We start from the raw sequence: 12,712 nt of genomic DNA, 5'->3' as shown, positions 1-12,712 counted from the left end.
TCTGACCAGAATGCTCTTAATAGAAATATCAGTACTGTTAATAGCAATACTCATCTACACAATGCAACAATATGAAGCGAAGACAGACTACCTGAAAGACTTTTCTTGAATGTTAACCTTCTATTTAGCCAGGCTTGCAGAGTAAACTGTAGCATGCCATATGTCTTCGCACTCATTCTTAATTTCCTTTCATCATTGTTTTACCCAATATGAAAATGATTTTTCCTGCAGGTTTTTGCAAGGATATGTTAATGTATCTGATTTTATATTTTAATAGAATTTCACAAGCCACTAGGCCTGAAACATATCAGTAATTGCTGCTAAAATGGGTGTAAATCGTCTTGATCAAATCATGAGCGTAAACAATTTTTTAATTAGGCTGCTTGAAACTCGCAGTAACCAGATAATGATTATGCTAGTCATCAGGAAAAGGCAGCACGTTTAGCAATTTATCTCCCTGTGTTCCTCTTCTACCTTCCTTCAAGCTAATGCAGAGCAAATGTATGTGTCGAGGTTCATACATATGACCGCTTCCTAACACAGAGGCGTACTTGGCATTAATCGTTCTGCGAAGACTGCTGCTTAGACCAAACCATCAGATACAATATTCCACTTCTACAGCCAGGGAAACCGCCCTGGACACTGCGACAGACGGTCTCCATTTCGTTTGTGCATTCTCTGCTGTTTGTTATACTTCTTCGAGGAGTAACTAGGTCACAGAAAACTGTGCTAGAAAAAAGGGAAAACAATTTCTTCTGCTATATACAACTTCAGCATGTGTGGGGAGAAAAGGTTTCCAGCACCACCAGGTGAAGACAACAGAAGAGTGGCAGAATCACTGGAACAGCTAGGAGCTTCATAAAACTGAACCTTTCTGCAGAAAAAACGAGCCCATCCGCATCTCTGCGCTGGCTTTACTGTTTACTGTTCAAAGCACGTTTTCATTTTCCTTGGAAACCACCTCCCGACAAGTGTGTTTTGGTTCGTCTCACCTTGGGAAAATATCGGCGTAGATTTTTATAATATACTTTTCTCTCCTTCTTACAGGCTTTCTATAAACAGTGAAATAGCTTAGCACACGATTGAAAAAGACAGTACTACCAGGAGCATCGCTAACATCTGGGTCAGCAGGCACTGAAACAGAGGAGACGATACATCTCCCTTGGATACCGGGAAAAACTTTTATGCGTGCCCTGTTCGTACTCAGGCTCTAAAGGCTCTGTTCGCAACCCACCAAACAGGAGCGAGGAAAGACAACCTGAGCCACTGAAAGGCAACTGAGAGTCTACCAAGCTTATAGCTCGGATGTCCTCTGCTGCCTGCACCACGATAACAGGCACTCCTGGGACGAGGAATTCGAGGGGTGATGCCTCCCGAAATAAATATTCACGTCGAGGTGGTTACGTAATTTGGTTACAAATGTTATTCCTTCCTTGGAGTTGCTAGAAATTTCCAGGACTACGCTGATGTATGGCTACGGCCATTGGGACAATCATACCTAACCAGAAAAACAGTGTGTGCACAATGACTGTGCCCAATTAGTATTTATCGTCATTAGGCAAGTTCTATTTTGTGATCAATTTTTCATTTATATTGAAGAATATCATCTCCTTAAATGGCATACATGTACAGTTTAGCAAAGTATTTTAAAACAGTTTAATACTCACATAAATAATCTTTCATATGATATGAAAAGGAAATACCACTACTGTTTACCCAGTGATATGGGGTCATAACTCATTTATTCAGTAAATAACCGTAACAAAAGCAATTGCAGTTTAGAATGCCAGTAAACACCATCTCTTACAATTCACTTACAAAAGCAGGCTTACTAAGAATTGTCAATGGTATTTTTAAACAATATGTTTAGGTTGCTGCTTAGCCAACCTTACCAATGAGTCTCCCTTAAAATATAATTATACATATTTTTATTTGGATTCTGTATACATAAAAAAATCACAGAATTCATCTCAACTGCAACATATATTCATCTAAGAAACACAAGCAACTGATAAATGACCCACAAATAACGTACTTGCTAATTCTCTCTTTCAGACTGGATATTGTAAGCATTTTAAGACACTAAGAGGTATAATTAGTTGTAGGAACAACTAAAGACTAATTACCAGTATAGGAAAGAAAAAATCAAAAGCATTAATATAATTAGGTTCATTTGTTTCACTTGGAGAGGAAAAATCCACAGTATTCTGGAAAACAGTGCAACTTGATTAACATGATTTTCTTGACGTTACTAGAGTTAGGATATGAAGTCACAACTGATAGTTTATTTAAAAAAGGAAGAAATTTTAAAATCCTCTCTACATAAAGGTCAGCTACCCTCAACAAACTTTCCCATGTACTGTGCTTTCTAGAAACAGATTTTTCTTCATTTCCACTTAATGCTACACATAATTGAAAGGACAAGAGATGCTAATTTGATCTTCCCAAATGTCACACACTGAAGAGCAAATAAGAGCTAAAGCAGGTACATTTCTGATGTGCACACCTTTTCAAGATCCTACATTAATCAGCGTCAGGAGATTTCCAAGTATTTTGTTTCACAGGTCTTGCAATCAATGAAACATTTAGTCTCCAACAACAGGCCTGTTATACCTCATTACAGCATGGAAAAGTTAAAAACAATTCTTAATGACTAGGACGCATTCAGGAGCACTGGCTAACTATCACTGCGTAAAACCAGAGCTCAATCTTTACAAAAAGGCCATTAAAGCTATCAGGGTCAGAATTTGACTTAATGACAATTCTCTTTTTTTAAAAGAATTTGCTCATCTTTGTATTTCTGTTTGTGAAACTGCTTCAACAGCATTTTAAAGCTAACTCCTATTTTAAACCTCATCAGTAAGCAATGTAACAGTAAGCAAACTGCATGCTCAGATTCACTGAAGAGGGGAAAATTGTAATACTGAGTTGAAGGATTTCAATATAAAGCTGTTAAAAGTCATTTCAGATGTCTCAGGGAATACAGTAACAATTATCTCCTGAAAGACTAAAGACATGACAGAGGTCAATTTTGAGTTATCCATGTTTACACCACAGCCTCTTCCCCTGCATCAGGTGCTATCTCTTCTCTCAACAGAGGGGACACCGTGGAACCTTCCTACAACCTCTTCAAACCATAAATGACTTCAAAACATCCTTCTAGATCATTTATTTGGTGTCACTTTTTTGGTGTCACCTAGAGAGGTGGTCGATGCCCTGAGCTTGTCAGTGTTTAAGAGGCATATGGGCAACACCCTTAATAACATGTTTTAGCTTTTGGTCAGCCCTGAATTGGTCAAGCAGTTGGACTAGATGATCATTGTAGGTCCCTTCCAACTCAAATACTCTATTCTATTTAATTATTCCATTAGATGTCCACAATTTACCTGCCTGTTAAAGCACTGCCCAATTAAAGAGGCCAGCGATGCTCAAAGAACCGTATTCCAATATTTTTCACAATGGTACACGAGTGAGTAACTCCTCTCTCACGATGGGGTTTGCTTTATGGGAATGACCGAACAAAGGACTCCCACCTCTGTAACTGCTGTTCCTACCAGTTCATGGGTGGGCTGTCATTCTCTGTTCATCAGGAATGATAGCTCTCCTGAACGTACAAAACTTCGCCGCTGTATCCTTTCAGTAACATCTCTTATTGTGATCGATGCACACAACGGGGAGCAAAAAGGGACTGTCAGATAGGGAACAAATAAATAAATCTTATTGCCACGACCTGCCAGCTCCAACTGTTCTCAAACACAGCACCGGGCACAAACAGCGCACCCGTTCTATTCCTCTGCGGTGCTCACGCTGGTATGCACTTCGTCAGCCGGAGGGCTCAGGGCCGTGGCTCATTTTAGGTATTATCTGTATTAATGCTACAAGCCCAGCCACCGAAGGAAGCCATTTCATGCAAGGACTCCGTTCAAGCAGGAGGAGACAGTGCAGTGTAGATGAGTAGTTCCTCTGCATCTTTGGGAGCTCATGTAGACTATAAGCCAAATTTAAAGCTAAGAAAGCCTAGCAGAGAAACAAGTTCAAATTCCTCCTAATTAACAGCTCTTAAGAGACCATTTGCAGTGGGAAAGGTTTGTGCAAAAGCAAAGGATTCTGCTAAAGCCTTGTGCAAAAGCAAAGGGGAAAAAGCTTTCCTTCTGTGCTGCCAGGTAACATAACGTATTTTATTCTTACAAGGAAACTTACTGTTTTCTCCAACATAAAAACAGGTTTAAAACAATTTATAGCTCTTCACCATCCTACCTGCAGTGCTACGTGAAAGCAAACAAAAGAAGCCTGCTGGATGTTTCTTTAGAGCTGGCTTGATCACATGCTGCTGCAGGTGATGGGCTCCTGCCAAGCATCATTGCACTCTGAAGAAACTGGTTTTATCAGTCAGACTTTCAAATGGGCATTTATATTCATTGGACACCTCTCAGTATTAATACAGGGGAGCATGTACCCTCTCTGCATCAGTACAGTTGAGATACCGGGTGGTATTTAGGCATTATTCATGGTGGTTTTATTACTTACAATTAGAGCTTTTGGGCCAGACCCTCAGCTGGCATAAACTCAGCACAGCTCTATTTAAATTAAAGGAATCATGCTAATTTACACCAAATTATGATCTGTACTGAAGGTCTCTAAGGATTATCTACTTGATACATCAGTTATTTTACCTAATTAAACCAGTTGAGAGTGCTTCTTAGTAAATTATGAGCCATCTACGATATTTATTCATTGAAGAGCTCAGCCTCTTAGGCAATACTCACATATTGTCCTTCTTTCCTTCCCTTCCCTTTTTTTACTGAATATACCTCATTACAACTTTGGAGCTACATTATCCAATCTTCCCATACAAAGTTTGCATGGGAAAATACTTTTTGCCAAGCACTGATTGTTTAATGTTCAGTTTTGTGTTTCTTGCACACCAAAAGCTCTCATGGCTTTGAAGAAAATTTTAGGGAACTGGAACATGGTGGATGAGCTCTTCCGCATCCTTATTTCATAATTATTGTGTAGCTACCAAGCTGATGCCAAGCTCATATTTTCTAACGCTCCAAAATATTACAGCTGTAAAATCTGGAACATCATGTTGCCCAAAAAACCTTGTTCTGCTTGGTTTTGCCTTTCCTAGACCTCTGATTTTGTAACCATTTATTTTATTAATATACACAGCACATTGGGTGCAATATCTTTGTTTTGTATATTCCAAAGAGTAAAGCACTATGGCCACGAAAATTGGTATTAACTTTGACTGGCAGATGTGCCAGTGTTTTGCTAAAATTTCAACAGTATAGCACTGATTTCAGTTGTTCTATATAATAACTTTAACAGCTGTCATGGTTTAACCCCAGCCGGTAACTAAGCACCATGCAGCCACTCAACTCACTCCCCCCACACCCAGTGAGATGGGGAGAGAATCAGAGGAAAAAAAAAAAAAGTAAAACTCATGGGTTGAGATAAGAACAGTTCAATAGAACAGAAAGGAAGAAACAAATAATGATAATGATAACAATAATAAAATGACAATAATAATAATAAAAGGATTGGAATATACGAAACAAGTGATGCACAATGCAGTTGCTCACCGCTCGCTGACTGATGCCCAGTTAGTTCCCGACGGCCAGCTCCCCCCAGTTCGTATACTGGGCATGAATGTCACACGGTATGGAATACCCCTTTGGCCAGTTTGGGTCAGCTGCCCCGGCTGTGTCCCCTCCCAAATTCTTGTGCCCCTCCAGCCTTCCTGCTGGCTGGGCATGAGAAGCTGAAAAATCCTTGACTTAGTATAAACACTACTCAGCAACAACTGAAAACATCAGTGTGTTATCGACATTCTTCTCATACTGAACCCCAAACATAACACTATACCAGCTACTAGAAAGAAAATTAACTCTATCCCAGCTGAAACCAGGAATACAGCTTTGTTATGTAATTTGCTTGGTTAGACTACAGGCATAGAATCCCTATTAAAACAATATTTTGTGTATATTTGTAGGTATGAAATAATGAGGAAAACAACATTTTCTTACTGTGACTCACAACTGCATTATGATGAACCAGAATTCATTTTTATTAACCCAAGGAAAAGATTTATATCTCTTACCTTTTATTTCTGTCTTCTAACTGCAAGATGTAGACCATGTCATCGGTAGTGTGAAGCTTGGAACTGCTGTCTCCCCATTTCAGCTTCAGGCTCTGAGGACCTGCTGCAGCACACTCTAATCGAGGAGGTAAGGGTGGTAATGGCCTGGTTTTTGCTTTAATAAAGTGACTAAATGGTCCAGCTCCAATTTCATTGACAGCCTGGATCCTGATCCTAAAAAGAACAGCAAAAAGGTAAATGTTAAATAAAGTGCTTTCACGAGGTTCTTGGTATAAAAAAAAAAAAAAAAAAAAAAAATATCTCAAGAGACAAAACAGCCTTCTGGACCTCACTGCTCCGTCACTAACTCAGTGCCCGCTCCCAGTTACCAGTGCTTTGCTTTGGCAAAATGAAAGGCTCTGTAAACACAACAAGTATTATAATCCTATTTATATTGTAAGAGCTGCAGTGAAGATACCAAGAAATGCAGTAAGGCTGAGGGAGGGAAGATGTGGGTAAGCAATCTCAGAACCTGACAGCAGTCCCTTTAACCACATAAACAAGGGACAGCAGCACAGATACAAGTGCAACCTGGAAAACATGAAGTGTGTAACTACGAATAAATAAAATGCAGAAGTGTGTTGTGGTTCTTTAACGAAGGTCATGGACTAATTTAGGTGAAATCATTAAGTGAAAGCATTGGTGTCACTGCCATGAAACCCATCTCCATGTTGGTAAGTATCTCCAAAGAGCAGTATTATTTCAGCGTGTGCAGCATCTCACAAAGCACACTTTAAGTACATGAAACTCTACTGGGAAGAGCCAACCGAGAAGGTTAAATCCACAAACCTTCTACATGTCTTACACAAACTGTGCAATATTAACCGTCAATGAACTATATATTAGATCAAATAAAAGTTGGACTCAAGTCACTCTCACACGATGCACAAAAGCTCTTGAGCTATTTGAATCACATTAAGGACATTTAGAAGAAGAGAAAAGCAGACCACCTACCTAGTCATAGAAGTTTTAATTTGGAAATATTCTTAAGACTGAGCTAGTCTCCTAAATTCTATTTCTTAAGATAATGACTCCTGGCTTCTGCTTTGTCACTTTCTCTTACCTGTCTGCACCTTAGTTTAATAATTTGCACAATGAGGAACTGCTTACAGGAATGAGTGAAGAGTTGTAGTCTTTTACTATGGTAACATCCACAACATCATCATAACAGAAAGGTGAAATATGCATTTCGAAAGAGCTTTGAGGACTGTGTAAAATAGAAATATTGGTACAGACGAGCCTGAAAGGTTTCAAGAGTTTGTTAAATCAAACTGAAAATAAGAGAAAACAGTATGGGCAAACTAATTAGGTTTTTTAGACAGTTCAGCCTAGTTTAGATAGCTGGACAGATGCCATTTACTTTGGAAATCCTATGCACAGCAGCGTAGTATTTTCTCATGGGAAAAGAGCCTCTACAAGAAATGTTGCTTCTTCTCAAAACTATCAGCCACCAAGAAGCCAGAAGTCCCTAGGGAAGGTGGCAGGGGGAGAAGGGAGAAGAGCAGAACCTGGTATATCCCTACGACTGCCTGCTTCAGAGAAAGCAGAAGATAAATAGAACTGTCTTTGGTTGGCATAGCTACTTATTTTGATTGAAGTACACAAAGTGATATAAGTTCATATAAACAACATATGAAAAATTACTTTGCTTTGAACATCAAGTTTTCAGCTCTACCATTAGAAAAAGATGAGGTAGAGTTAAAGGGATAGGGAAAAAACCCTCCAGAGAACAATATTCCCCCATAAAAAAAAACAACAAACCAAACCCACCAAACCACATTTTCTGCAATTTCAAGAACAAAAAAGGTTAAATGATTAATAAACATATTGCAAAATAATAGAGCCTTATCTACTCATTAGGCAGCTGAAGTAATTGTACACTGTAAGGATGTACCGCATTTACACAGTCATGTGTAAATGTGTGGTTAAAACCTTTGCTTGTCAACCTAGCCATTAACAAGGGTAAAGTATTGCTTGGTGTGGAGCTGCATTTTCCTTTTAACCTTCCTTTTAGTTTCAGGAAATGCATCCTGACCACCTTACAACACTATACAACGGTGATTTCATCCTCTTCCTCCCAAAGGCTGGATGGTATGAAGAAAGATCTAGCGGGAGCCTCCTCTTCAACTGCTGCATACAAGCTTTTGACGTAAAACGAACAAAAGGCTTCTATAGTATCTTAAGAAGTGTAATTAATATAGGCATTGATCTTACTTCATATTATGTTATTGGTTTGCTTCAGATTGAGGAGTCATTACATTAATATTTAATGGTCCTTCTAGTAAAAAAAAAAAAAAGTGAAAACTGCCTGGATTTTCACTGGATTCTGGCAAGTTATCCGTTAGCATATGCACATAAACAGTAACAGCTACATTACAAAATGCTACTACTTTTTTGTAGATTGTTTACAGCAACACGCTTGAGAGTACATAGCCTTTTTTTTGTTTTATTTTGTATTATTCAAAGTCCCATTAACAACAAAGCCTCGCCTGTCCTCAAGCATCATAACTTTAACTCATTTCCAAATGGCAGCTACCACACTTGAAATCCAGCAGTGATTGAAACGAATCTCTCTCAAGTACCACATCGCATTTCTTAAGCAGAAGCTGATAGGTGTGCTTTTTAGATATGTGCATGAACATACGTCTGCATTTACTTGTCTTCCCTTTGCCAGGTATTTATTCACACAAGGTAAAAACGTGTCCCTTCCTCTTCCCTCATTCGTTGTTGCTTTCATCTGCTGCACGGTGTTCTTGCTCCCCCCTTCTGACTTCGGAGCACAGTAAGACTGATGGAAACTCTTAAGCCTTAAAATAGACACAGGCATCTTTCCAGATGAACGATGATACTGGGAAAGCAAGAATTGATTTATTTGACTCTAACATGGCTGGATGTGACTACCCTGTTTCTGCTGATTACAGCACCATAAAACTCTCTGTAAATTGCCACCATCATTCCCAGGTCCTGAGCTTTGTCAGACAAGCACAAACAACTAGTTTTGGTTTTCTGTGCACGCAGCAGCGTGACCTAGACGCAGCTCTCACCTCCCACCGAACCAACACCGAGTGTCTCCTCAATGGATATTAGGCCTTGGAAGTGTCCACAGGGAAGGGGAGAAGGAAGAAGGGAAGAAGAACGGAGGACCGTCCGGAGGAGGAGGGAAAGCACGTGGTGGTGGGAGAACACCTTGTACTGCAGCATCTTTGCTCCAGCTCAGGTGTTTTCTCATGTCCCTGTCCCGGTCTGTGACACTCGGAGCTCCTCCAGCGGCTGGGTGGCACAGCCGGAGCAGGTAAGGTAACTTCCACAATTAAGTGGAAACCAATTACTGTTTACAGAACTGATACTGGGAAAAAATCAATTCTTCATTTTTGTGTAAGAGTAGTACATAGACATGTAGAAATATTTGCAATAAAACCACTTCCTGAATTCCTTTCAACTTATTCACTAATGGTTTCTAAGTTAAAACACCCCAAATACCATCTTGGAAAGGTGGTTTTAAAATCTGACAATCACAATTTGAAAGTAAGTTTTTTGAAAATGTAAAGACTACATTTAGAGATAGTACCTAATTCTGCAGACCCTGGACCAGTAATATTTGTATTCATTCTCACATTTTCCCACTGCATCTTTTAAACATTTAGAAAAAAAAAAAATATATCAGACTAGGCATATTTAGTAACCATTAAAAGATCTTTAACAGACCACTCTATCTTGTAATATTCTCGACCCAGGAAAATAAACACACTAAACAGGATGCTATTTTCAGATTGGTCACAAAATCCTTTGTATAGTATTCCAACAAACTGAAAAATCACTTTTGAATTTATCTTAGAGTCTGACATGAGAAGAGTTTGATTCACTAGTTCCCATAAGTGGAATGCCACCCGTTGCAATACACGCGCCTGTGGAAACCTGTGGGAGTTAAAAAGCCACAGACTTCAAAAAGGAAGAGAAGCAGCATGCTCTACCATCAGCAGCAGCCCAAACGTAACGGATAGCAATCATACACAGCCCCCACAACAAGCCAGCCCCACAGATCTGCACTCAGACTCATTCTTCTGAGGCTGGAACAAGACTTCGTTTTATACTCTCAAGCACAGATTTTGCTTTATAACCCACTTCAGCATTGCTAACTTAAGCATCCATGTTCATTCTTCTCTCTTCATCTTGGAAGATCTTTTCCATGATACAGTTCAGAAATTTAAAATGTCTAGAATCTTTATTCCTAAACCAAATTAAAATTAAGGGTTGCTATTAAAATTTAATAAGGCTACTATGTGTTTCAGAAGAAAATAAGCATTCTTAAAAATCAGAAGCTGTTTTGCAGTGAACCATCTCAACAGCACAGCACAATTAACTATGGAAAGCATTGAGCGAAGCTTGGGAACAGAGTGTAACAGAAAATTGGAATTTCTATTACTGTTAAATACTTCTTTATTGCGGAATATTTATTAACTCACTTCTAGTTACATCAGTTCACAGAAAACCAGTCCAAGTATTATTACCCTATAATCAGAGCTTCCAGAGCTTCATGGCTATGTCAATAAAACAGAAAGACTGCAGAACTCTCAGATATATTTCTGCAGCTGCTCACCAGCGATGTCTGCACAGTGCTTTTGCGAGGCACCTGCTTTTTGCAACAGGAGTGCTGGTCTGTGTCCGACACTGGAGAAGTCCTCTTGAAACCAGCCCTATGCTGGCCATTAGCAGCATGGCAGAGGCGTGCCCCAGTTCCTCCTGCCTTGAATGTATTTTGGGCTGCAAATCCTTCCTGTGGCATGCTGGCTGGATTTGCTACTAAGATACAGAACCCATCAAACTTTTCAGCTTCAAGGCCACCTCCGCAAAGAGCCTGGAGTTTGCTCGGTGTATACTGGAGTTGCTCGTGTATGGCCATTCCCACACAGGAGCTGGAAGCAGCAGAGCAATGCCAGACCTAAGCTAACAAGTCCAACGGGGTGGACACACGTAGAGATGCTGTTAGGATCACACTGCTATGCAAAACAATGTTCCTTTCCCATTTTGGACTTGGTGGATTCCTAATAACCAAGATTTGCTTTCAATTTCGGGTTCCCACAAACGAAAACATTGACATTGAAATTCCAATGCAACTAAAACATGTAAGTGCTTTGCTGATTTACTTCAAATTCTGCTGAAACTTTGGCAAGAGAGTTCAGAGTCTCAAACCCAGTAGTATTTGGGCTGTTTAGTCTAGGAAAAACAAGGCCTGGAAGAAAACATGTTCACTGCTTTTAAACACAGTAGGGAATAAACACTTGAGAGAGAGAAGAGCTAGTTGAGTTAAACAAAGTTGACATGAAAAGAAAACCCACTGGTGAACAAATTTAGAGACTGAGATCAGCGATGTCCTGAAACACTCTTCTGATTAAAACAGGGAGGGCAAAAACGCCAGCACCTTCTAGCACGCAGCTTGATAAACATGTTTCTTACGGATGCATTTATCAGGACACAGATGTTCCCTGATGAAGACAGGTGTCAAGATAGGCTTGAAGAAGAAATATCAGTGAAAGAGTTAACGATTGATAGCAAAACCACTTTGACCTGTCTGTTTTTATCAGCAGAAAAATACTCCGAACTATAGATAAGGTGCTTTTGCAACTCAACTACAGTAATTTGTCTTCCATGACAGGCATGAGATGCAAGATTTAGGGTTTTCTTTCTCTTGTTTTATTAAAGAAAAGAGCTTTCATATATTATTACTTCTGACTAGTTGTGCACTGGTTTGTGCTCTTCACAATAATTTTTTTTTTTTTTGTAGGAACTTAGTCTTACAACAATATTTAGAACAGTTGCACTTAATGCTTGTTTTCAGCCTTTTCATTTGGATCAGAGACAAGCAGACTTCCTGACTAAAAATATGTGATTTAACATGGTGCTTTTTACAAAATAGCCAAATATGAACGCAAAAAAAAAAATTTAAAAAAAAAAAAAATATTCCAGTATGATCTCAGTGTAACGACACCTTTCATGGCAGCAGGAGTAAGAGCTTCATGGACGAGACTGCAGCATGATTATACAGAAGAGTCATGTCCTGCCCATCCTTTCATTCTGTATCTCCATTTCCAGGCTTTGAAGACAAGGACATTTCCCTAAAAGAAGCTGTAGACAACCAAGAACCAGCTAAAAAAAGAGACTGAAGGAGGAAGACTTCAGTGAAGAATTTAGGTGGTCCATTCTGGCTGTCTTGACTGTGTTGCTCAAAGCTCTCATTTTGCTTTAGGTCTTGACTCTTGATTGAACATATGAGGAGAAACCAGGGAGTACTAGACTGCCCAACGATGGTGTAGTTCCACAGCTGGGTAGCCAGTCAATAGACAAACTCTTCAACTTCTTATGAGTTTTATTAGGTTTTTGATTAGTCTTCAATCAGTTGGGTTCCCTGGTCTGGCTTAGAGTAAGATCAGATAAGCACCAGTGCTGACTCAAGGCAGAGAGCGAGAAACGTGGGAGAACACGGAGACGGAGGGAGGTCAGAAGCATGACAACAGCAACCTCAGTGGGCTCAAGCCCTTGTGCAGCTGTACTCATGTGCAGTATTTTCACAAA

General features: G+C 39.6%; 1 protein-coding gene across 3 annotated transcripts in view; it reads right to left on the bottom strand.

Moving 5' to 3' along the window:
* The window catches only part of FNDC3B (fibronectin type III domain containing 3B), a 212,079-nt gene that overhangs the window by 23,656 nt on the left and 175,711 nt on the right, over nt 1-12,712 (bottom strand). For all 3 annotated transcript variants that reach the window (XM_030028612.2, XM_030028613.2, XM_041126803.1), the window contains one exon: nt 6,104-6,316. In XM_030028612.2, the coding sequence (XP_029884472.1) occupies nt 6,104-6,316 (213 nt within the window). The remainder of the gene's footprint in view (nt 1-6,103; nt 6,317-12,712) is intronic.

Source organism: Aquila chrysaetos, chromosome 10 (genome assembly GCF_900496995.4).
Source record: "Aquila chrysaetos chrysaetos chromosome 10, bAquChr1.4, whole genome shotgun sequence".
NCBI classification, from domain to species: domain Eukaryota; kingdom Metazoa; phylum Chordata; class Aves; order Accipitriformes; family Accipitridae; genus Aquila; species Aquila chrysaetos.
The sequence above is the reverse complement of the archived record's forward strand: the minus strand, read 5'-3'. Positions and strand labels throughout refer to the sequence as shown.